Consider the following 27830-nt stretch of genomic DNA (forward strand, 5'->3'; position numbering starts at 1 on the left):
TATAAATGCCATATCATATCATATCATCCTTGTCCATACCCCGCAGGCAGCCCACACCACATGGTCCCCCCATCACCCGTGACCATACCCTGCAGGCAGCCCACACCACATGCCCCGACCCCCCCACCTGTGACGGCAACCTGCAGGCAGGCCCCACCACATGTCCCCACACCCACTTGTGACGGCAACCTGCAGGCAGGCCCCGCCACATGTTCCCACCCCCCGCCTGTGACAGCAACCTGCAGGCAGGCCCCGCCACCTGTCCCCACCCCCCACCTGTGACGGCAACCTGCAGGCAGGCACCACCACATGGGACACCCCCAACACACTGTGGACCAATAGACATGAATGCAGCAGATATTAAATGAAATGCCACCAAACGCTGCACACTCCAAGTGCACCTTAACACCCATCCATTGGTCATGCACACCACAACATATCATATGCCATTGGAAGTAAAACATGACACATGCATGCATGTGTGCACACACCTGAACAACATAGGCCAGCATCATGGACATAGAACAGAGTAAGCAAGAATGAAACTTGGCCTAAATCATCGAGACCAGACACCACTTGGATTTTGAATATAAAAATGTATTACAATGTACATTAAATAGCTTTTTGTCATCTGACTGCCAACCATAATTCTGTTCAACAAGGGCTACTATGTCTACAGTGGTGAGCTAAAGAGAAAATGTCCTTTCACTCTCTTGACAAGAACCATCCAGTCACCCTTATCCCACTTGACTGCCTACGATATGGTGGACCACATTATACTAATCCTGTACCTTTAACATGTTATGGGGATTGGTTGAGTAACCCACAAATGGTTTTAATCGTTCTGTCAGAATAGACCTTGCCAAATTAAACAGGTGCAATTCTTCTCCAAGATATGGTCATACAAATGTGTTGTGCTATATAGTTCATTAATTTGACCCTTGCCCTTCAATATTTACATTAAACCCCTTGCCTCACGTATGTAATCCTTGACCCCACCTTTCCAACTCTATGCTGATGATCAAATGATTAATCACCTGGGAGCAGGCGACAAACAGGCAAGTGATATTACGCATTGCATTTATTATGTCACTAGTGGCAGGTCGAGTGACATCTGCTTAACATGGGAAAAAAGGATGGCATAATCTTTGTTATGCCAACATAAACATTTCAAAGAAGGTAGCAGGTGCTCCTCTCCAGAAAGAACATAGCATGATAACCTGTTCTGAAATGAGAGTTTGCAGCACATGCTTTTTGCTCACTGTACCTTTCACAGATGGGAAATATCCATCAGTCTTTGTCCCGTCCACATGGGCAGTCCAGCAACGAAATGCTATGGCAATTCCTGTCTGAACAAGAGTACCAAAAGCAACCCCATACACGTGTTTCAGCCATGTTGGGCCTCATCAGTGAGGTGAAGCTTTGTCTCTCTGAGCACAGTGAGCAGGGAGTCCACGTCTGGTTGCCCCCAGGTAACTCAGGGTGACCAACCCCAAGTTCCTTTCAAACATTTCAAAGAAGGTAGCAGGCGCTCCTCTCCAGAAAGAACATGGCATGATAAACTGCTCTGAGGTGAGAGTTTGCAGCACACGCTCAAAGAATTGTATAGATTGCCAATTTCTCAAAATTAAATTCTCAAAAAGAATACTGAAGGGGCAAAATGTAGTGACAGATACTAATCTGTTAACTGATTTATGTACTTTCTGTTGTACCAGACTTTTTCTTGTGAAGAAAAGGGCCCTCGGATGGGAACATTTGAGGTGTTTTTCATCTTTTTAACAAACTTCCAAACATAACATCTGCCTCTTTGTCAAATTCAGGCTATGTTGTGCAGTTGCTTCTTGCTCTAAGAAACAATTTGAAGGGTATTTGTTTGCGCAAACTACTGGATGTTCTCTGTCATTGTGCAAAGTAGTATTTCTGTCTGTGGGTTTTTTAAACAGTGTTACTTACCCCAAGATGGCCTTCAAAGCTCGAATAAGAAAGTCAAGAAATGCAACTTCTTTATGACTGAAGGATGCTGTAAATTTCAGATTACCATTCAGAGAGTCCATCCACAAAATGAAAGCTTTTAACAAGCCCAAGTTGTTCAGCCATATAATTAACATGTTATATATATATATATATATAACGGTGATACAAAACAATGGACGCTAAATATGGATTGTTATCATTCAAAATATGTACCAACTCAAATTTCTTGACAAAAAGATTAGTACGACTATGGGCAAAAGTTGCAAACATAAACATCCTTTCTTTCACATGGCCAACACATTTGGGCACTGCTCCCATCTCTATAAAGCTACACACCTCAGCTTCATCTTTGACTCAGTCCTCTTTTTTATGCCACGGGTCAATATGGTTAAGAAAGTGAACTTCCAACTGCACAACCTCAAGAAATAGTTCCACACCTAGACTACTAGCAGATAGTTTAGCCGGATTCTTCTCCTCCTAGACTACTGTGGCAGTGTATACATCAGCACCTCAAGGAAACTAACAAGACGCGTTAGGTCATTCACACAGCACATATGATAATGAACACCAAGATGCAGGAACAAATCCTGCCAGTTCTGGATCTCTGCCACTGGCTTCCTTTGGAGTACCTGATAATCTTCAAGGTTTTGTAGATTACCCATAATGACAACTACAACAGCATAAAACGACGGCAATACACCCTCTCCATAAACCATCAATCTAATAGAAATTTCTGAGAATTCAAGAGGAAATTAGTTTGTCAGTAGGATGCTGCCTAGTGCGACTCCTAAATTGTAGAGTGCGCTAAATAACAATCTTTGTCTTCACAGGGGCCACTTAAAATTCAGGATGATGCTGATGACCCCCCTGGAGAATAAACTTCCCACCCGGACCACTGTGCAGCGAAGAGAACAATTCCACACGTCCACTGATGGAAGTCCACCATACACTTGCAACGATAACAGATTTACTGTTTTGTAAAAACAGAAAAAAAGTATTTACATTGCGACTTTTGGTCAAGCTTAAAATGGATCCCTTTCCTTATCCTCCTGCCCCCTCTTGCACTTTGTCTCTTCTCTTTCTCACTTCCCTCCTGACTCATCTTGCTCCCTATCATTCCTCATCCCACTTCATCTGTTGCTGTGAAGAAGCTCATCATGCAGTACAATAGAAATCCCAGGACAAAACACAAGCGTCCATTATAAGCAAAACGCTTCTTGAAACTTTGTGAATTGCCTCTTGAGTGCCACATAAGGCTGGTTCATGAAGGTTCGGAGAAACGTGAGCAAATCACACTTCTTTTGACTGTTATGTCTCATGTGCATTTTACTCATGTACAAATTACACATCTAAAGTGGGTGTCCGTGCGTGCAGCCTGTTTATAAATCATCAGTTGTACGCGTCATTTCAGATCCATTGGACAAGTAAGCCTGTTTGCAGCCCAGTCGATATTATCAGCTCTTTGCACACATCAGATCTTCCCTTTCTGGCTACACCTATTTCAACCTGCCAGAGAAATTGAGTTTTATTTAAAGTTCCCTAAAGCTGCAACACATTCCTTTTTGAAGACGTGTGTATCTGTATCTATATTTTCCTTCTCTCCTCCGTCACAACTCTCCTTCACTAAGTGGGGTCTGGTGGACTTTTTTTAATGGGGAGGGGGGGCGGGTGTAACTATTTCTCAACAATGAGCATGAGCGAACAAGAGAAGTAGGGGAGCCCAAAACAACTAAAGGGCATTCAGGGGTTCTCCCACCTCAGGTTTCTTTTAAAAAATATTTGGTAAAATTTGTAAAATTTTAATAGTCTTGAAATTTGGAAACTGGAAAAAAAAGCCATACAATTTGCAATTGTTTTTCAAGGGTGAAATGAGAACATCAGATATATTCCAGGTCACCAACATTACACAGCATTATTTTACCAAAGGCCATGTTTGCCCAAGCCAGGTGTTCCAGGTCCAACTTTGGCGATGTGGGAAATCAGGATCCTGGATCAGCTCCCATCCTTATCCCTTATCTGATGTTTGGGGCCAACACTGCAACCCATGGAGGCAACTTGCCAGGCAGATCTCCTGGCAGGCCCACTCCCTTCACATTGTTCCCCCTCCCAATCCCTCTTCTCATGGAGGCGATACCCTTTTCTTCTTGGTCTCCCACCCGCCCTACTTCCTGTAGGTCTCATGACTCTGCTGCTTCTCCCCTATATCCATCTACCTCACACCTCCCTCAGTTATTCTCACCCACCCCAGAAACCCTTGGACCACTTCATACCTGTTTGCCCTGTCGCCTCTGGGTCTCACCAGTGACTCAGCATAGTCACAATCCCGCACATGTGCTAATCCCAACAGGCCACTGGTCAGCAAAGTCAATCTGTTGGGTGAACAATGTTATTAAAAGTGGACACTTCCCATTTTACAGCACATTTTCAGGATAGGATACCAGTACCCACAATATGTGCCAGAATTTCCAATGTATTACGGCTACAACCATGATGGCTTCGTCCAATAATGCAGTACTGCCAGCCACTGTAAGGAAATACTTGTCTTGGCTTTTCCCAAGAATGCCAGTATTATAACTATATAAAGACACCCAGGACTGTTTTGACCTGCCATCCTCGCAGAATCAGACACTATAAGAACACGCATGCCTTTGCTTTGCCCAATAATGCCAGTACTCTAACTGTAAGTGGCCAGTATGACTGTACTTCACTGCCTCCTAATACCTAACCACAGTGCATAAACAGTGTTTTTAGACCTCAAAATCCAACTTTATAGCTTCCGAGACTCTGGCAACATTGCCATCCTGCTCCTCCTCGGCTTCTCAGTAGCCTTTGATCTTGTTGATAATGACATCCTTTGCCAACACCTTGTGTCAAACTTTCACATCATCCGGGAGGCTGCTCTCTGTATCAAATACTTGCTGAATAAGCACATTTCCAGGGTCTTCATCAGAGCCGCTACAGCCAATCCATCCTCATCCCATGTGGGTCCTGCAGGGCTCGTGCATCTCCCCTGCCCTCTATAGTACCTACACTAAGCCCCTCTTTGATCACCTTGATGCTTTGACCATTTCTTACACAAACTTTGCAGATGACACTCAAATCATGTTTCCAATATCAGGGAACTATGACCAGGACGTCATAACAATTAACCAAACATACAGTGTAATTCAGAACTGGATGTCCATCCATAATCTTTGCCTCAACTACGAGAAACTGAACTGCTACTTGTGGGCTCCTCTCACCACTTAAGCTCCATGGACCCCTTCTTCTCGTCTTTCCATGTCAACAGAACGTCCATCCAAGTTCCCAAGCACGTGAAGATGTTGGGGGTCTACCTCATCGCCGGACTTAACATGACCTGCCATGTCAATGCTCTTGCCTCTGCCACTATCTACATGGTTAAACCCCTCACCCTGAGTAGAAAATGTATCTCCCAAAGAATTGCCTGACTCTTGCACAAGCCATTATAGGTAGCACATTTGATTATTGTAATGTTCTTTTTTCAGGCACGTCTTCCAAGACCTTGCCAAATTTCAGCTCCTACAAAACAAGGCACTAAGGGCAGCACTAGGGTGAAAATACTCAGACAACATTTCTACCACGAGAAGAGAGGTACACTGGCTACCTATCAAAATGAGAATCAGATTTAAAACATTCTCTATTACACACTGATGCCTGCACCAGAATGCCCTCCTATCTTGTCCCCCGCATCTCAGTTAAAGTTAAATCAATGGTGCCCCCTCTGCACTCCTCTTCCAGCATTGAGCTGCGTATGCCCAAATTCAATCTTAAGCGAGCTGGGGGATCTAGCTTCTGCAGCACTGCGCTCAACAGATGGAACGCTCTCCCTGGACACATTAGAAATGAAACATCACATCTTGCCTTTAGAAGACTCATGAAAACTTGTCTTTTTAACTCGAATGCATAACATACTATGTACTGTCTGTATATACCTACTTTTCTGTACCAGCACAGTGATACCTTCCGCCAAGACATAAATCTATAAATAAAATAAAATAAATTAAACTGAGCTAGTACTCTCTGCTCTTCACTGCATGGGCTACAGTGATGGCACAGTGGCAGCTACCTCTTGTTGCAGTATTTTCTGAGCCCCAGAAATCCCATGCTACCTGGTGTTATTCCTAAATTGGGATCATGAGTGTCAAGCCAGAAACCGGACCTGGTGTGCACATTGGTGTTTTACTTTGTGGTATTCATTGGTGGTAGGGGCTCACAATAGACTTACCAGGTCATCTGGAAACTGTAATATGGAGAATCAACTCTTTATGATTTGCCCCAGATCACAGTGTTTTGGTGTACCTGTTTTTTTTACCATTGGTGGTAGTAATAATTCCTCCTTAGCTTTGTACCTGTCTATGTGCCATTGCGAGTAACTAGCACACACAATAAATAGACCAAAGCTGATCTAATTCTTTTCAGGTACTTTATAAGCAATTAGGGTTTATGAGTAATAAAACGATTATGAAATTTTCTGCAATACAGAAATGAAAGCACACATTGTTATTTCATATTTTCCCTTTTTCAGTGTTAGCAGACTCCACACTTCAGGCCAAATCAGAGCTGTGGGCACATTTCACGGTAACTACCTCCCCCGCGATAAAACCCTTGCTCCCACAATAGATTTCAATTACACTTCTAGCGCTGCAGCCCAGAACACACACTGCTATCTAATGGCCTTGAAAAGTATCATTCACTTTATCAGAGCCTTGAGCTTTCAGTTTATATGTATGAAATCTGCTTCTTGGATGGTGAAGAAAAACACATGGAAATAGCTATCTGTTTGTAATTGTAAAAAGTTACACGCACCTCATTTGTACTTTATGCTCACCTAAAGAATGTTTGAAATATTCACACCAGCAGATTCAGCGAGGAATAGTTTCAGCGTGCCGTTGGTTTCAGCATGGCTGTCTCCCCCTCAGCGCCTCCCCCTTCATCTGCAGCAGGACAAACCCAGCAAAAGACTTGCCAGGTCATCAGTCAGCAAAGGCAGCAGGCCCTCTGGGAGACATCCCCTGACTCTCTCTGCACTTCTTTTATTAAGGCCTCTCTCTGTGATCTGCCCCTAGATGTATGTTTTCCTACAGAAACTGTAAGAATTGCCTGACCCTGACTGTGATGTCACATGCCAATCAGACACCACGCCAATTGGCCAAACCTCTAGAATCTTCCAGAGAACATGTGTTTGCCTGTCAACTTTCCATAGAGATTTAGGGCAGCAAATGGATGCCAAAATGTTACATTTCACCTTGCTGGCTTCCTACAGCAGAACATGAACAATGGAGCTACTTTGAGCAACATGGCTTTTCACATTCCACATCTTCATTGCAGAAGCAGCTTTACTTCTTGCATTTTTCAAGCAACTCTGCAAAGCCTGTGTTTGCGAACTCATAAATTGGGCCAATTTGTCCGAATGATCTTCACCAATGTTTTGCACCAATGAGCTATGGACTGAGCTGTAAATAGATTAGAGATTAGTAGGTTAGAGGTTAGCGGTTAATAATTGTTAATCTTATGCTTCATTGCAACTCAGTCCGTGCTATACCATGGCGTGGTGCACTATGCTACGGTATGGCTACCATGCAAGGCTTGGTTTAAATGTTTCTTTTTGCTTTGTACACAGAGCTGACTCACACCAGATCCATATCAGAGTCTCACACCAGAGTCTCACACCTCTTGCTGTCAGAGTCAGAGTTTTTGCTGAAATTCTGTCCTGGCTGAAATTCAGAGCCTCTTTTTCCCTACACTCTCCACTTACAACTCCAATTCAATGGATAATTGCAAACCGGCAAATAACTCATAAGCAAGAACCCAAACAAACTTGGACCCCAGCAGGATGCCACACCAAATACACTAAAAAGCAATATACAGCAACATGGATAACACCTTTGTTAAAAGCCCAATAAGAATCAGGGGCAAACGTGAGTCCATAACAATTAACGCACCCTACATTACCAAAGACTGGAATAAAGCACCCACCCAGAAACAACCTACAAACCTGCATGAACCAAAACTAAGCAACCCCACCATCAACCTAATTAGACTACTCAATGAGGAGATAGAACACCCAAGAACAATCCCAACAAGCAGCCCCACCCAGGAGAGAATCCCTAGTAACGAAAACCTGTCGAACACCACACCGGCTGGGATACACAAAAGAACAGACAACAACCCAGAAGGGAAAATAGACACACTACACTGCAGTTTACTCAACATCAGATCTATGGGTAAACACAAAAAAGAAATATATGACCTCCGGAGCGGGGGAGGCACATATGTGCTTTTCCTCACAGAAATATGGCTATCAGACAACCAAACATTTATAGTGTACAAAGCCATACCTGACAATTTCAAACTAATGCAGGCCAACAGAGAAAACCAAAGAGGAGGCGGAATCGCAATAGAACACAAAGAGCACATCTGCACCATGCCACTCCTTTCAACTGAAATAGAAGCCTGCAAATCTCTCTTCGTCAAGATCAAACTCAATGACCAAGCCAACATAGTGTTCCGTCTGATCTACAGGCTGCCATCCTATTACCCAAATTATGCAACACATCTCGCCAACTCCATCGTCAACCTTTCCACCTACCAAGACAACCTAACCGTCCTGGGGGATTTCTAAATCTGGTTTGAAAGAGAGTTGAAACCACAGCAAACTCACTCTGCACCCTGCTGGAAGCATTCCACTTCTAGCAAATAGTAAATGGATCTACCCACTTTGCCGGACACACCTTGGACGCAATCTTCAGCAGAGAAGGACTCTGTGTATTCTCCCGACTGATACCAATGGTATTGAGGGATTACTACCTGATACCATTTAATGTCAAACTTCAAACTTGCATACTGCCCGAAAACTAAATATTACACACCACAAGAAAAAGAAACTTCAAGAATATTGACTTGGAATCCTTAACAGACCTGCTGGAAGTGACTCAATCAAACACTGCCAAGCTGAACAGAATGCCCCCGGACTCAGCAGAGAAAAAAACTCAACACTCAACACCTGGATCACTGAGGCCCTAAGCCAACTAGCAGCTAGAACCTTTCAAAGCCAGAGCAAAAAAGATGGCAGCTAGGTGGTTCACTGAAGAGCTGAGAACTCCAAAAAATACCTGAAACTGAAAACAATATGGAGAAACCATTACAATCAACCAAACAAAATAAAATACCAAAGAAAACTACAAATTGGCAGTCCTCAAAGCCAAAAAACATACAACACCACAAGAATCAAATGCAACCAACACCCAAAAAGAGCTCTTCAGAATCGTCAAAGAGATAAAAAAACCCACATCCTGCAAAAAAGGCACCATCCCAACACAAGCTCAATGTGACATCACCAACGACCTTAGTAAAAAAATTGAAACAATCCAACTGAACATCGACATAAACTTTGCAACTATAAATACAACTACAGAACCAATGATATCTGGCAAAAGGGCAACTAGAGCAAGACTAGTTCGATTTGAACCAATAGACAAAGACGTTTTCTTCACACTTATAAAGGACACCAACCTCACAGTATCTCCAAGTGACCTTTGCAGTCTCTGGGCATCTACAAAGAAGTCCTCAACCACAGCGCCCCAGCATCACACTTCCAGCATCTGATGAACGTATCCCTAAACACAAGACTAGTACTGAAATCCTTCAAATCGGCTTACATCAAACCACTGATAAAAAACGAAAAAGATCTAACCTCTGAGAACACATGACAGCCGTAATTTACTGTTTCCCGCCTACTGTCAGACAGCTGAGAGTGGGATTGCTGTGTTATGCTATCTCTATGCTCCATCCGTGGTAACTTGCATGTTGTGTCGTGCTTCTCTTCTCAACCGCCTTGTTTGGGCTTCTCTGTACTGATGTACCCATGTGCTTCTACTATTTTACCATCTATGTGCTAGATCATGGTGTGTGAATGATTGTGCGACTTAGTTGCATTAACCTTAACATCCAAGGGCTGACTTCTCAATTATATCAGGAACTTAAATGCAGATGTCTTATTCTTACTGGAAATTGACCTAAATGCAATCAAATCAGCTAAACTGGATAGAGGTGGGTTGGAACAGCAGCTCACGCTCCAGTTCATGAGAAGCAGGGCATGTCTATTCTAGTGCATAAATGCATGCCCCTTACGATTTTAGACACCAAATCAGATAAGGAGGGCAGATTCCTTCTGCTCCATGGTACTGTGTATCACCAGCATATCACCCTTTTACATATCTATGCCCCAACTACAGACACCTCAGGATTCTGTATCTTAATGTCACGCTGGACCCAGCACAAGACAGACAATGTAGGGCTAACATAATATCACCACCACCGAAAAAGTCATTGGTGCTCTGCACACTAATGAATGAACTCAGACTGACTGACTCTTGGCGCTACGCACAAGGGTGGGGGAGAGGGACTACACATTCTTTTCTCACCATTACGGGAGCTACTCCTGGCTAGATTACTGGCTCCTTCCTTGTACTATCCTCCATATGGTTACTAAATGCACTATTTTTCCAACCATGCTCTCCAATCATGCAGCCGTTCTTCTATTGCTTACACTAATTGACAAGCTACAGTGCAGTCCATCCTGGCGCCTTAATCTAAGGATGCTTACCCTCCATGACTTTGTGCAACATATGACTGAGGATGCTGAAGGATTCTTGAGGGACACACTCTCTGAGGAATACTCAGAACTATGTTGTTTATTTATTTATTTTTGCATTCGTAGAGCGCACCAAACCCATGGGCATCAGGGTGCTATTAGGTTCCAGGTTACATGTAAGATTCATAGTTACAGAGAGCATAGAAATATAGTGGACCAAGCTATGGAGTTATGCAAACAGCCAAGTTTATAGCGATTTCTGTAATGTCCAGTATGATTGCTCAGCCCGCAAGGCCATCATTAGTAAGTTCCATTGGGTGGCTGCAATGGTAGGAAAGCTTGCACCACCTGCCTTGGCCGTTTGAATTTGGGTTGGACCAGTCGATCAGCATATGCAGTTCTGGTAGGTCTGGAAGAGAACAATTTCTTACATTTCTGTGAGAGATAGCGAGGAGCCGCCTCTGTGTGTTATTGAAAATGTTTTGAATAAAATCTGTTGGGATGCATTCAAGGCATAACCTGAAGGGACAGTGCGTTTCAAGCTGGGCATTCAAATTACGCACCTGGAAAGAGCAGGTAGCTACGCTTACAGTATATGAACGCAAGCATAAACTATCCAGGTACCCAACAGTCTATGCTCAGATACTCCGCACCAGGGCTGAGCTGGTGCGAATCTCCACACTGAGAGCCCAGAAGGCGTTTAGTTAGTAGGCCCACACACTTTATTCTGAGGGCGATCACCCACTCAGACCGATGGCACTCGTGCTGTGCCATAAACAATGCACACAGATCATACAGACCATGCAAGATGCGGCAGGTAATCTTCAGAACGGCGATAGCACCATTAATTAGGGATTCGCTGAATGGTGTAAATGTCTATATGCCGCACCCCCCCTCGTGACATGGGACTAGTGCAGGAGTTACTGCCTCTCCCAATGGTGCCCCCTGAGGATCTGGACACGCTGAATGCACCCCTGTCTGACAAGGAAGTACTACGCGCTATTAGGTGCTTAACGACGGGTAAAGTGTCTGGCCAGATGACCTACCAATTGACATTCATAAGCACCTGAGCAATGTTGTTGCCCCCAAACTAGGACATAGGTTCTGTGAGGAGACTGACATGGGCCACCTCCCGGAGAATTTGCTCAAAGCGAGTATCGTGGTCTTTCTTAAGAAGGGACGTGACCTGACCTATTGCAGCGCATACAGACCAATATCCATAATAAATGCAGATGCAAAAATCTTATCGAGATGTCTTGAGAGGCTTGTTCCCAAGCTAATACACCAAGACCAAACAGGTGTCATACTGCATCTCTACTCCTCACATATGATCCGGTTGCTCTGATGCACCCCATACCACTGTGGTCACCAATGGCCACACTTCTGAGCCATTTCCACTGCATACTGGCATGAGGCTGGGTTGCCCCCTGTCACCACTGTTGTATGCACTAGCTATTGAGCCCTTGGCCATGAAATTACGTTTGGATGCGGAATGGACGGGATCATGAAAGGGGGCAAGAGCAAAGAGTCTCTCTCTATGCGGACGATAGCTTGCTCTACATCTGCAACTGCACCTGATCCGTGACCTGCAATCGAACAATCCTATTGGAATATGGACCAGTCACATGATACTGCGTAAACTGGGACAAGTCAGAGGTCCTCCCCATCTGTTCGAATATCCCATGGGATGCTTGCGGTGTAGTGACCTTTAGGTTGCAGGACCAGCACATTAAATACCTGGGGATCAAGGTCAGCGCACGCCTCTCTGACTTGAACTATCTGCCAGTAATGCAGAAAATAAAAGCAGACCTTGAAAGGTGGCACGCCATACCACTATCGCTCACTGGGCAAATGAATGCAATAAAAATGAACTCTGTGCCCAAGCTTATATACTTATGATCCTTATGCCCCTGTCACAGCCGGTTTACAATGAGTTTGATAGAGCAATGCTGCAATGTATTTGGACGGGCAAAAAAGTGTGCTTATATAAAGCCATCTTTTAAGCTTCTGGACTTGCTCTCCTGTCATGGCGCGCCTATGACCTGGCAACACAGGTCTCTTGAGTTAATCGTTGAGTCAATGTCTCAGACAAATCCATCTGGAGGACCATTGAATTGCAGATCTTGAGCCTGTTTACCCCACATGAAATATTGATGATGCTGCCTAAATGGCTCCCAAGGCGGAACAAGACACACCCAATGTAGGCCCCATGTTAATGCAATGGCACTGTATGAGCACACTGACGGGATCAGATGTCTGAAAAATTCCAGCTGGATAAGTCTGAGAGCTTTCCTATCATTTGTATCCCTCCACCTACCTAACAGTCAGCAAAACACTACTTGGAGTGGTGTGCAATTCATGCATCTGTGCGATGATCAGACTATCCTACCATTCACTGCCGCCAAGGAGATCCTTGGGCTCACCTCCCGGGGCTGGTTAACGTATCCCTCTATACAATCCATTATATCCTGGCACATCAGTGCGAAGGCTTGGGTTAGGGAACCATCGCAATGAGAGGCAGAATTTGGGGGGGATGTAGACAGCTTTCCCAAGCTTTGGACTTTCTATAACTTTTATACGCCAAACAACCTTGCAAGGCACATGACACTGGCAGAGATTTTGGCTGAGGACCTGGGTACACCACTTTGTGCCGAGGACATATACAATGCTTTTGATGCCATAAAATATGTGTCCTGCATTTTGAAGCACAGGGAGATGCAGTACAAGATCATATATAGTGCTTACCACACACCGTGCAAATGATATGCTATGGTCTTAGCCCAGTCTCCCCTCTGCTGGAGGCAAAGTGGGGCGGTTGGCTCCGCCAACCACATCTTTTGGACCTCCCCAGGTATATGATGTTTCGGGGTCTTGTGCTGCGTCACATGTCTAAAGTTCAAGGTTGCACTGTGCCTGCGACTTATAACGGGGGTAGGATTGTTGGCTTGTATATTGCCACAAGTTGATTCATTTTGTAGGCACTGATAAATCATATGTTGCTCTGCACTTGAGATTCTGGTCGTATTGCAACCTTGTGCCTGTGTTTTGTGTTTTGCTTTAACAGTTCAATAAAAATATTAAATTAGTAAAAAATGAAACGGAAAGCACGGAAGACCCCAGTAACGACAGACCTATATCCAACCTGCCCTACCCGGCGAAAATACTGGAGAATCATGTATACACAATTCTATTTAGATACACAGAAGCAAATGGAACACTCAGCCACTCGCGAGTCAGCTTCAGGCCCACAAGAGGAATGGAATCGGCACTCCTATCCATATTGGATGACTTAAAAATAAATGCAGACAACAGCACTCAATCTGCCCTCATACTACCTGACATATTAGTGGCGTTCAACACAATCAGTCACACAACACTAATAGAAAGACTGGTAGAATGTGATGTAAAAGAGTCTGTCTTAAAATTGCTAAAATCCTTTCTCACAAATTGAACCGAAAGAACCTACCGACCGCCTGTTACCTCAAACACCAAAAACATCACCTGCGGAGTGCCACATGGATATAGCCTCTACTCTTTCCTCTTCAACATCTACATGTCCCCCTTGATGAAAATAATTTCGAAATCACGGACTGACTGCCTACGACTATGCAGATGACACACAACTCATCACCAAGAACCAAGACCGAAGCAAAACCCTCAACACTTGCCTCACTGACATATACAGCTGGATGTCAACAAGCAACCTCAAATTAAACTGGGCCAAAACAGAAGTAATAATCTTACCCCCAGAGGGCAACACAACCAACTCAGAGCTGGACTGGCCACCGGGCATGGGGACCCACCAAAGACTTCAAACGTGATTTAAAAAACTAGGAATACTCACGGATAACACTGTCACTGGAACGACAAGACAACGCTATTACAAATAAATGCATCTACCTTCTCAGACTACTCAGGGGAATGATCCTCTGTCTCTCTTTCCCACATGGAACCCTTGCAATTATCTAGTATTGTTAAGAATCGACTAGGAAAACAGCCTCTACCTTGGAATGCCAAAACGGCTACCCAAAAAACGTCAACACATCCAAAACACTGCAGATTAAACAGAGGAGTCCACATCACACCGGCTCTGAGAAGCCTGCATTGGCTCCAGTAATAAAACGCATAACATTCAAAACCCTCTGCATTGCCCACAAGTAATTAAACGTACAAGGAGCTGAATTTCTCCAGGCCAAGATTAAATGCTACCAACCAGGAAGAGACCTCAGATCACGCAACGACCTCCATAATGAACAAATACGAAAAAAATAAATTTGGAGGACTTGCATTCTCACACATAATTGCTAATCTATGGAACACAATACCAAAGGAAATTAGGACAACAGAAGACCGGCCCACCTTCAGAAAATGACTGAAAACATGGCTACTCAACTGCCAATGACCAGCTCAAAATGGACAATTCCAGCGACAGCATGGGGGACCAAATGAAAGGCACCAGCCACTAAACCCCTCCACCCACCCGGATGCAACAAGCCAGTCCATGCAATCAACTCATCTGCAAGCCTACACACACAGCACAAGTTTCTCCTGGTTCTGGATCAATCCTATCATTCTACCCTCCCTAACCCACCATGCTCTCTTTCTTGCAGAGTCACACGAGCACCTGGAGATCACCCCAAAGGTAATGAATGATGCACAATATTAAGCAACATAACATAACAGTGAAGAGCTTTAAAACATTTCTAAAAAACATTTTGCAGTTTGCAATATTCGATTGCTGCTGCGTGAGTTGTCAACTCACACATCACGAGGAAAAAACTGATTTTGCAGATTTACAAAAATTAATGTTGCATTAAAATACTTACCACTGTTGCGAATTCTCTCTTCCAGTGCATCTGTGTGCCCATGTGGTAACTTTCTGTTGAATATCTCAGCTGATCGCAGGAACATGGCTTCCATCGCTGAGCCTTTTAGTAAAGCAATCTGGTCTTCATGATCTAATGTTTGAAAGCCTGGAAAATTAGTAAAAAGGAGTTTAAAAGGTACGCAAGGGTTGCTCCTTGCTTTATATAAGGAGATAGAAAAATCCCCAATTCTCTGGTATAGGAATGATGTATACACCTGCAGCATCAGGATGAGCGAATTGCTTACTACATGCTGGTGACAGGGACAAAAGGCTAGCCTCAAAAAGGAGGGTGACTGCCAAAAAGTGCTTATTGATTGCAAATAATGGACTGGCTTCCTCATGTTCACTGTGGGAAGGCAAGTAGGGCGTGGGGAGAAAACAACCAAATTTGTATGTTAATTTTCTGGTATTACCCGAATTGCTCGTTTACAATTGTTCGAATGACACAATTGTTCGAATAATAGGGGTCCTAATTGACCTTCTGCACAATTGACCGTATGGTCATTTTAATATATATTATGGGTTGGGTTGGTGTAATAATAATATAAGGGGATTGGGAGGGGAGTTGGGGTGGGGGTTGGATTGGGTGGGGGGCTGCAGGGGGTTTCCCCCCGCATATATATCCTAATTGACTGTTTAAATTCGGTCAATTGTGCAGAAGGTCAATTGTTATTCAGACAATTGACATTCGAACAATTCGTATACAACCCATTTTCTTCAATATGAAGTTATTTAAATCATGAAAGCTAATATTTTTTCCCTAAAAAATGAGTTATGTATTTATTTTATTGAAGTTGTGTTTATTGCACTGTGTAGTGACATTTGTGACATGGGTGTGCCTCACAAAGATATTCAATAAATGAATAAACATATGTGTAAGTGGTAACTACACTCTACAGGCCTCGGGGATCTGACACGCAACACTAGAGACCAGATGAACTGAACTGCATTTGGTGCTGTAAATTAAGACTGTTATGTTAAATTGCATTTCTTTTGTGAGTTATCTGCTCTTTTAAAATCAGCGCTTGACGGCGTGGAGAGGCAACGAGGCATTAAGTGGAAACATGCTGAAAGATGTATCAGATGCCTGATCCATAATCCATTTACATGAAACTTCTTTATTTTTATTTTTGTAAGTATTTTCTGGCCTCTCAGCGTGCGGGAGCCGGTTTCCAGCCTGTGCTACTCCGTGTTGTCTTGCTCTCAAGGCGAGCGTGCTGACCCTGAGCAATCCACTGGCCCATCAGGTTTACTCTTCACTCCTAGATATGTTAGAGCATTGGCATAACTTTTCTTTGGTGACTACCGATTACTAGCTTTTTACTAGCTTGGCACGGGTGCAGCTTAAACATCGGCAGACTATATGGTTTAATGCATCTGCTAATGTATATTTTTGAAAATGTACAGTTGTCCAATAGAGATATTTTAGGGTAGCATATTCTATGCTGTACGTAGCTCTTCAATGGGGTTGCTTTCAGGTTTATAGGAGAGAGGAACATTAGGAGCTATAACATCTTTAATGAAACAAAGAACTGCAATACAGCATGTGAAATTGTAATGTGAAAATATCATATTATAGATAGGATGGAAAAAAAGAGGCCAGCCTGGATACTGTACCGTGACCCCTAAAAAACTGAAACTACAGCAAGAGCAATAAAACAGTGACAAATGTTTTTTAGGATGGATAATAAAATGGAAAGGTCTGCATACAAAAAACACAGGCACATTGGCTGACCGTTTGGAATGTACACAGACCTGCCTGCCAAGACCAAAAGCTGCTCGTCTACTTTAAGAGTATTAAAACTGGCTTCTAAGGAGACTTCCCTCTCTGAAACTGAATCAGAAGAAGTGTACGCAACCGTGTCTAAATCCAGAAAATTGTCTGTGAAGCAGTGCAAAATGTCATAATGGCAGGTTAAAAGACCAGATTGCATCAGATGTAAAATATTAAGCCTCATTATTAACAATGTAGAAATGGTGTGAACATATATCTTCCAAATATAGGATGAGCTCCTGAACAAAGCTGATATATTTAAAGATGGCGTTGGGGAAAGAGATTTCCAAATTAAGGGGAATAACAACAGGAAAGCACCATAAAAAGGTACAAACAAATGCAAACTCTGTATTGTGTGGCATCCATTTCACCCAGTTGAAAGGGCCTACACAGTCTTCTCCCAAGTACATGATGCCTTCTCAAGAATAGATCGTATCTTGATATCTCACGCAATTTCGTAAAAAGTCTGCAAAGCAGATAAAAAAGGACTCCATCTATCAGATCCAGGAAGTGGGCTTAATGGGTTGCTAATTAAAAGTACAACTGGTTCATCAGATCAAAGTTAATAGACAGAACTTTCTGAAAGACAGTGATGGTATACTGGCAAATAAAAGTCCTCTATAGCGGCCAGTGAAGGTTTACACGAGGGGTTTATAATAACACTAAAAATGATACAGATAAAGGATAAAGGAAAGGATCCCTGATGCGTCAAGCGCACTGGGATCCCGAAATCTGGAGAAAGGAAAATCGGGCCCCCGACGAATGCTGCGCCGGCGATCCCAAAAAGGGGAAAACATAATCTGATTCCTGGCGCGAGAGCCACACCGCGAATGAGGAAGAAAAAAAAACTCTTCAGTAAAGGACCCTTGTGCGTGTGCATGCAAGGGACCCTTTACTCAAAAGAGAAAAAAAACAGTTGCAGGTGCGAGCGCAGCACCGGAGTCAGTTGGTTAAAACCTGCAACAGGGTTGATGGCACTCCGTTCAACACCTGTAGACACCACTGCTTGGGCCCTGTAAGCGCTCCACTGATAGGGAGGGGAGTGTCCTTCCCAATGCTGCTGGCCCCCAGGTGGCCCTCATTCCGGGGCACATTTAATTACTTTTTGTCCCCATAGCAAGGGAGCACCTTGAATCTGTTTTAGCCCTCTAGGGGGCTTAATTTAAAAATAAGGGCCACCTCCCTTACAGGTGGCCCACAAGAACTCCCTGGGCCACACATGGCAGAGGTGTCCCAGTTGGAGTGAGTAGTGTGGGCCCCCCACACTGCCTCTGAGTGCTGGGCTGCATCTGACATCTAACATACGCAGCCCAGCCTACATAAAGACTTAAAGACTTTGGTCCCCCCACACACTGTTGCTGCTGCCGTCTGCTGCCCACTGCCCTGAGAGTCACCATAAAACAGTGCACAAGGAAGGAAGATCAAGCGAGCAGCAAGCACCTTGAGACAGCCCTGGCCAGATTGTCTTACAAGTAAGGTCTTTTTAAATAGTTTTTTAATACACTGTATATTTTTAAAGACATTTTATATTTTTAAAGGACTGTTTTTAAATGTGTGTTGTTTATTAACGCGGCTGCTAGGTTTAGTGTAATCTGTATATAATGACATGTGCTCTGCCCCTTTTGTAAAAAAAAAAACCTCACAAAACCCTGCTGGTGTACTGGTATATAAGAAAGCTTAAAACAACTAAAAAGAACCATACACCGGCATTCCTTTTGTCGGCCTCTCCTTTTGTGCTCCAGTTACTCTAACCTTGTGTTTCCTCCTTAGGGATATTTGGGAAACCGACCTGCCCTAACATCTTGATCTTCCCTACCCTTACCTTCTTCCTATCAAAGTACACCAGGGTAATCTCGAACCCAGGAGAGCGGGTTTTGGAGAAAGGCAAGAGGTGGGTCAAGTTATAAGTGGATGGTTAAGTTGTATATTGCGTGCCCACCCACAACTGTCTCCCTATAAGGTGCGTTGGATGATCACCGGGCTACATTTTTGGAGGCACTTCTGAGATCACTTTCGGTGTGCCTATAGCCTCCCTATCCTACCTACTTACCTTATACCTACCCTGTTCCCTTCCTGGGGTAGTTTATAGTTTGCTAGTGTATGTTTCAGTTTTTTTGCAATCAGTTTTTGTGTGTGCGAGTTTTGGATAGGGATTTATATATAGTCTTATAATCACTGTGTTTTTTATTTTACCGGCTTTGCCACCTTATTTGGATCAGCTTCAGGTAGCCAGCTGGGCTGAGGGTGAGGGGATTAAGTCGGAGCATTGCTTTATGGGTAGAGCCCCTGGCTTAGCAGGAACCAGTATCCTGGCCTGCTATGGGCCTGATGGAGTTGATCCTGAGACATTGCCCCATACCATCCATGGAGGCGACCCAATAGTATCCTATCCTCTCTGGGCTTTGAACACCCGGACAGGGTTCCAATCACGCCACCTATACCTAGCCCAAATCCTGCCATGCCCAGCACTGCACCCCATCACTGTGAGGAACCCAGTTTAGAAGCTATCATGTCTTCTCCCGTAAGCACCCCTATTCTACCAGGGCTTAGAGTGTGTGCCAGTGCTACACCAGAGGATAGAAGTGCTGAACTGATTGCTTCCTCCATGCCGGTTGCTTTTAAGGATGTGTTACACAAGGCCATCGCAACACCATTTGGGCATGGCCCCTACGTCCGCCTGAGACCCTTCTCTGGGGAGGGGAGAAACCAAACCAGAGGGGTGAAGAGTAGTACTAACTTTGGGCGGACCAGACCCACCAGATGATACACGACTGGAGGGCTACCGAACGGGAGAAGAGGCATTGCGTCATTGATTGTCTGCGCAGTCCTGCACTGAGAGTGATTCAGGCCATGGGTGTAATTATGGGGGGTTAGTCCCCCCCAACCTCTGTGGCATGCCTTTTTGTCCCCCCCATCTTTTGGAGGGAGGGCAGGGGGGCCACAATCATCAATTATGTAATTGGACAGCGCAAACCCGGCTGGGGTGCTCAGCAAAGCTTTCACTGTCTCATTACATAATGCAGAGATGCCTGGCAGCCGCGCTGCAACACATTCAGAGCTGGGATGCCCTGCATGGCTCAGTCCCTCTCCTGCTGGCCTGACTCAAAGTCAGCACCCAGGGTGCTGAACTGGGTGTTGCAGGGCCTGGCGAGTGTGTTGTCATGCTAGCAGCAGCACTTCTTGGGGCCAGCGGCACAGAGAATCGCTTTCCGGCTTCGTGTTCATGCGACACATAGAGAGGAACTAGGAAGCTCATTCAGCTTCCTGGTTTCTGTCGGGAGGCTTGTGAGTGCAAAGAGGTTAGGTCAGTGTAACATGAGACGTGGCCCGGGCAGCATTTGAAAGCAGAGCCAAGGTACTTTAAACATATTTTTTTAATTGTGTTTGTGATGTTTCTTGGGGAGCTCTGTCCAAGCCCTCTGATGCAACATACATGCAAACATCCTAATTAGCATATGGATTGCACCAACAGTAGTGAATTCACAGAAAAGGAGATTGGAAGGCACATCATCATTCTTTGATACTTGGAGGAACCATGGAAGAGACTTTAGAATAAGTTGCACTATTGTTATATGTGGAACAACTCTATAGTCATTAGCATTTTCCATTATAATAGCATGATACATTAACATGAGCTTTGAAGTGAATCAGAATCACTTACAAAGCTACAGATAAGGCACAACGTGATTAAATAATTTGCTCAGGATCACACACTTGGGTAAATGTTGAAACTGGGATGTGGACAATTTAAGCGACCGTGCACAACTTTTCAGGCTTAGTTGATATCGATATTTATTAAGATTTTGTTTTACATTTCATGTGCTTATCATTTATATAATACATATAACATATAATTATTTATAGCAATGCATTGGAAGCAAACCACATTACATAATAAACTAGCTTTTCATAGTAAACTAACCATACACTATATATATTGTCTCTCCATTCAAGTCACAATAGCATCATGCAGATTAATGTGAGGCTAACAAATCCTCCTTGGGTTTTAAAACCATAGTCATTATTTCATAAAGCATGCAACATTATGCACCCTTCTCACTTCTGCTCACTCCCTCCCATTCACATTTCTAAAGAGACAAACGTTCCTGCTAATAGTACCCCCTCCCTCCCATCAGTGCCTAATCACTCACATTGTAATGCTCTGTTGATACAGAGTAACATGAATGTAAAGCACCGGAGGGGGCATCTGTACTCCTGCTCTCTATAGGGCAGAGGAGAGGTACAGAGCACCCCAGCCAAGATTCTCTATGCGGTAGTTAAGGTTTAGCAATCAAGGCTTAAGCTCTCTGGAGGTGATGTAGGCTGGTTCTTAAGTACAGTGTAGTCCCCAAGCACCTGCAAAGGAATGTTCACACACTATGTTAGTGAAAACACAGTCTTAATAAAAATATGGTTCACGTTATGTACACAATCACAGTAACACACAATGTAATGGCAAATATATACAGGTCTATGTGGGACCACTCTTAACTATCGATTCCTTAAAAATGCACCACGGCTAACAGCCCCAATAACATACAAATCAGATTGTAAAATGAATCAACAATAGACCACAGAAATAATGCAAGTTAAATTGTGCTATGGCAGAATACTGACTCCCGTTAACTAGAGACAGTCTGTGTGAGGATCCCCTCACCCGGGGAAACTGTAAATAAAGCGTATTTGACAAGCCCAGTCCATTTATGCTTAATATAGTCTCGAGTTCTTCTAAAAGGTTCCACAAACCCAAAGTACATGGTTTCGGGGAGTTCTTCGGTGAGTCGTCGACGGGCCCTTCTTGAGTGCACTCCTTTTCAGGCAGGAGCCACGGGCCGTCGAGAGTCAGTGAAGAAAAAGGGTAAACACGGTTGTTGCGGCAGCAGCTTCAGTTCTTGCGGTGCTTGTTGACGATCGGATGAAAATGTCCTGCAAGCTGAGGCGTGCAGTGCTCCTCGACGAGTGTTCATTGCCGCAAGGAGTCAATGAAGGACTTTGATCCAGCAAGGGCGTCAAGTCGTCAGCGTCTATGCAGTCTTCAGGTGGCAGCGGCCTTGACTTTCTCTGGCAGGACGAAAGCGGTCCACAAGGATGAGCAAGGGAGTCCATGTTTCAATGTTTTTAGGCAAGGGAGCACTGCGGCTCCGGTCGTGGACGGCGGTGGTCGGTGGTGGTGGACTCCAATGTCTGGGAGCTACTCTTCGTAGTTCCACTGCGGTCCCCATCCCTGGTCGGCAGTCTTGCGAGGGTCTGACCCTCAGGAAGCTTTGGCAAAGATCAGCTAGTGCATGATGGTCCCTTGTAGCTCGGGAAGAGGTCTCCAAGCCAGGTCCTCTCTTGGATCAGTTCCTTGACAGTCATGCAGCTTTCAGATTAGCGAAGGACAGCAGCAGCAGTTCTTCTTCTTCCACTGGGCTTCAAGGTTAAGCATCCCTTTTGACTTCAGCTTCTGAACAATTTCCATCAGTGAGAGGCCCCCAGATATACTGTTGATCTCCCATTCACTCTGATGGGTCAGACTCAGGCAACCAATCATTCAGAAGGGCATTCAGGCAGTCAGGCAGCCAATGAGGCTCACAGTGCATTCAGGCCATTCTTCTCCATCGAGACATTCACAACACGAAATGTGGATTCGGACAAGCACGCTGTCATTCAGCACTCCACACTGCATTCATACCAGTTTCGGGCAGGTCTGTCTCAGTCATTGTGCCAACCACCACATACTAGACACTCATAACATGAAATGCGTGTTCGTCACACACTCCACTCACCCAGGTCCCACCTCATGGGCGTACCCACAACATACAGTCATTGGGAAGGCTCCAGCCAGTCTGGCCTGGACTTCCCCACACTATCATATATGGAACTTCCACCCACCAGCCAGTCAGAAGAAAAGGGACAGAGTCAGGGCTTCCCAGGACTTCGGGAATACAAGGTAACAGGCAATAGAAAGCAAGAGGCCACAGGGGCCATCTTGTTTCCTATCAGGAATCAACTGATTCCAATGGCAGGGCCTGGGTATCCCAAAATGGAAGATACTCAGAGCACTTGTCAAATTCAGCATGGTGCTGCCACCAGCCCATACCCTGATCTGTGGGCCACACCCAGGTGCCCAAAAACATACACTAGGAGTACAGGGTCGTACTCCCACCCAGGGGTGCCATAAGGGTATCCCAAGGGTCTGTTCACCAAACCAAAAAGAGGAAGAGCTGCACCGCCAGGAGTCCCACATGAACTCCTGTGCAGAAAACAAGACAGAACATACATGATAAGGCAATAAAGGACAAGAAAACAGAGGCCCTGTCCCTCCAATGCATTTCCAGCATCACAGTGAGGACCCTCTGCTGGCCGGCGCTCCTTGGGACATTGTCCTGGCAGTGGGACACCTCTACCATTCAGAACGGGTAAGGTGTCCTGCTTCCAGGACAATGATTGTGCTGAGCAGGAATTGCTCAGCACAAATTGTCCTGCCAGCGGGACACTTTTGCTGTTGGGTGCCCTCTTTGAAGTGCCGAATGGAGAGGTGTCCCAATGACAAATGTCCCGTTCTGGCTCTTAAAAGAGCTACAGGGGGGCAGCTTGACCAACCCGTTGCAACTCTCCTGCTCTGTACTCCACTGCTTGGAGCCATTTGAACACAGGAAAACATACCTTATTTTAATCAGTAAGAATCTTGTAGAAACCATCTATCATCACGTAGACATATAAGGTGCTGTGCAGAACCCAAGTTTGGAGATATATGGCATTTAACAATCTATACCAATTATACTTGGTCACCCACTGCACTGCTTTACCCAATGGTTTCTACCTTTGAATGAAAGAAAAAATCAAGCAAGTTGCTGACATTACAGTGAATCTGGTCCTTTCGGCCAGGGCTTAATAGTTCAGCTAGGTCAAGTCAACATGGCCCAAAATTTCAGGTATCAGGGGGTGATAAAATCTGGTCTGCTCAATGGACGTTGCGCCACTGTTTCCATGTGTTATTGTAAATGTACATATAAATGTTGTATGCACACAGTGTATGTCAGTGGAGGTGCTGGGTGCATTTCTGTGTGAGCTAGAGTGTGTGCAATCATATGTGTGTTGACCTTTGTGTCTGAATGAATGATAAATAATGCCGTGTTTGTATGTTCTAGTGGAATTGAGTTTGTGAATGTTAGCTTGTGTCACTTGGTGCATGGCAGCCCGGCTGTAGATGTGTGTGGGCCCAATTGAATTTTAAAGATACGCCACCAGTCTAATGAAAGTTATAACAGAGCGTCAGCAATGGACTCTTGTGGTGTAGTAGTTTAGTGTTATCCCTCAGGGATTTAGGTTGTTATACCGACGTATAAAATCACTATGGAATTAACTGTAGTCATTTTCGCTGAAAATACGCTTTTAGCTCGGTAAAATAACCAAACCCATGTCCCTTCAAACCGCCAATACACCCATAACCCCCCCCCCCCCCCCTTTTCTTCTTTTTTTTGTTGGGGCCTGTTAAGGATTTCAATCAGGAAATACACTGGGGTCTCAGCCTAGCATGCAATGCACAAATGAAATACTTATTTATTGTGTCTATAGGTTCAATATTCTGAGTGATATACCACTCATATCATACCCCTTTTCAAATTACCCCCAGGTCACAATGGACCAGGAATCAGGCTGGCTGGTAAAGGAAATATTTATTTATTTATTTAAAATTCAAATCAAACACGTTTAAATACATGGGGCAACAATCACCAATGTGGTGACAATACAAATAAGGAAGTAGGTAATGCAGTTGAATTCGCTTCTAGCAACACAGAAGATACAACACAGGAAAAAGAACAGTTTTGGCTTGTTGAAAAGATAGTGCTTAAGTTAAGATTTCCCCCTGCAAATTTCTCAACTCACAAAGAAGCAACTCTACACAGATGTAATTAAGCAGCAGGTATTCAGGAATAAAGAACAGTGTATAGGGTTTGAATCCAATCTTCCCTCCCCAAACACGAGAGAAAAACGTTTTGGAAATTTTACACTTTTAAAATGGCATTGAAAATGGAGGAGCAAAACAATGAAAAGTGTGCAAAAATCCTTACATTGATATAAATTACTATGGGAGCAACACTGAAAAGATCCTAACAAACATAAACTATAATATGAGCAACAGTACACACTTTGAATCAGAATGGAAGTTTGTAAATACTTGAAATCGAAATTCACACGTGTAAAACTTAGCAGAAATGAGAATTCCCGGCCTAATTTTCACTAAACAGTTTTTTAAGAAAAATTGGTCAAACACACTGTTTGTTTATGCGGTTATTTGGTAGGGATGTAGCTAAAGGTCTTAGGTTTAAGTCAGATTTGAAATGAAAATGAGAGCTGTTTTTAGAGAATAAAGGAGCGAAAAAGAAAACAGAAATCCATTTTTACAATGACAGTTATGCTCTACACTAGGGCATTCAGGCTGGTTACCAGTTTGAAACACAGTAAGCTCTATAGTTGACCCGCGGAACCAACCCCAGCACCTCCGTGTCCGCCCTAGAGGACTCAGTCCGATTACCGAGGGAGGATTAAGGGTTTGGGATTTCACAAGACAAAAGGATTTTAAAGAAGCACAAGGAATCAAAGGGAAGGTTTCAACACTGGGGTGACAATATTACAAGTTCTTAAGTTAAAGATAGGATGGGTTATAGATTGGGATAGGACAATGTAAGGCAATATATGCGATGGTTTACTATGATTCCTATTGATACTTACAGTCCACTTTAAATTAAGATTTTGGACCGTCAAGGGCTCTGGTCCTCACGGATCGGGTCTACGGAGAGCAGGGCACTTCTGGCGGGATAGGTCAGCTGGGCGGTTCTGGTCAACTGGACTGGCTCCTCAGACTGGACTGAATTGGATTGGCTCTTCTGGTTGCTGGACACTGTAGATCAGTGGGATGGCGAGTTTCAGCAGGCAAGCATGAATGATAGCAAGCCAGACTGGATCAAAATTGTTTCGGGATGATTTCAGGATTTGGGCCTAACTGAAAAAGAGTTCAACAATGGCGAGGCCTTGGCTTTGTAAAGAAATCTGGAATCTGGAATATGCTTGCTTTTGCGAATTTTGAGCTTGAATAGCTCAAAATTTTACATAGGAAGTTTAAAAAAAAAAGTGCTAGTATTTTTTCTTTTATGTTGCCTATCTATTTTTTAAATACATTTTTTAGCTGGACTACCCCTTTAAATCCGATTTTCCTCTGCAGCACATACACATTTTATTCAGCATTAGTTCCTCCCTTGAGAGCTGGGATTGTTTGCAGTCTGGATACATGTATCCTGCCTTTTTTTTAGGGTTTCTCTCTGCACAGCTGATTCTGTAATGTGGTGCAATCTTAGCCGCATTTTTCCTGTGGAAAATGAAAACAAAGGTTCCTGGGCTGCTTTTCATTAGATACATTTTATAGAGCTGTCATTCAATGAGGCCTGGTTCCTCTCAGCCACACTGGATGATCCTGGGCATTGCAGTACCCTTTTAATCTGAATAATTCAATGGAAATGAATGGATCTTGTGCCCAAAACAGCACTTTTTAAGGTGGCAAAGCTAACATTTAAAAGGCATTTTCGGTTTTCAGCACAATTCTGCTGCTTTGCTCCATGTTGAATGTGGCAGAGCCCACTGACATGCTCCTGCAGTGAGAACTCTGTTTTCACCCCCTTGACTGTGTGTGGGGTGTGCCGCTCTTTTTTTTTTTGGTAGTGACCCAAACGCAGTTTCAGGATTTTGGCGCGCATAGGAGTCAGTGCATCCATTTTAGGCTGTTTCTTTCACCATGTGTAACGTGATGCAGTGGGGCACATTGGAATGGGTCAAAATATCCCACAGTCCCTGCCACCAATGCTGAGGAAGCGGGGGACACCCCCACAACCTCCGAAGCTAAAAATACTGAACATGGGGTAAGGGGGCCACCCCTAAAAACCACTGCTCTTCATGTTCTGTATCTTCGAACTAATGGTGGTGACCGAATTCGGTCAAATCTACCATTCGACCAAATTTCTTTTAACAATTTGGCCAAAACAATCCCTGAGAGCCACCATCCACCCTCCGTTTCACCCCACCCCTGTCCTTCAGTTGTCATGTCCCCCCCAACATTTTCAGCAAAGTTACTCCACTGATTCAGGTGCTACGTGCCACACATCCAGACCCCACAGCGATGGCGGATCACCCCGCTACACAGACATACTTGAAAATCAGATAGATTTTAAGATGATGGAGTCAGAATATACAATTCAATGTAACAGTATTGGTTTAAAGCATCAAATCGCTGCTATGTTCTTTTAGATGAACACATACCACATGTAAAAGGCAGCACCGATTATGTTCTATCTGAAACAGTTCTACATGGACAGCAGTGCCAAATGTGGCTGCCTCCAAGCTTGCAGAATTCAGGAAGTAACAAAGACAAGTTATTGCTCACAAATGTGAGAGCCCCTCTACTGAGGACAAACACTGCTTAAAAGGCCTGTTCTGTGGGAAAGTTCTCATTCAGGAGGTTGACAATCCCGTTGTAGCTCACTCTCCCTTACAAGAGGAGAAATGTCCATTTGCATATCAGTCAGTTGCCATCCCAAAGAGAGTCCAGCACCAAAACGCAAGTA

At 44.1% G+C, this 27830-nt stretch overlaps 1 protein-coding gene across 2 annotated transcripts in view; it reads right to left on the reverse strand.

The window, feature by feature from the left end:
* Positions 1-27830, reverse strand: part of NR1H4 (nuclear receptor subfamily 1 group H member 4) — a 570288-nt gene that overhangs the window by 112864 nt on the left and 429594 nt on the right. For both annotated transcript variants that reach the window (XM_069629349.1, XM_069629350.1), the window contains exon 7: positions 15415-15561. In XM_069629349.1, coding sequence (XP_069485450.1) covers positions 15415-15561 — 147 coding nt within the window. The remainder of the gene's footprint in view (positions 1-15414; positions 15562-27830) is intronic.

Source organism: Ambystoma mexicanum, chromosome 12, assembly GCF_040938575.1.
Source record: "Ambystoma mexicanum isolate Mex_15411 chromosome 12, UKY_AmexF1_1, whole genome shotgun sequence".
In the NCBI taxonomy this organism is placed as follows: Eukaryota; Metazoa; Chordata; class Amphibia; order Caudata; family Ambystomatidae; genus Ambystoma; species Ambystoma mexicanum.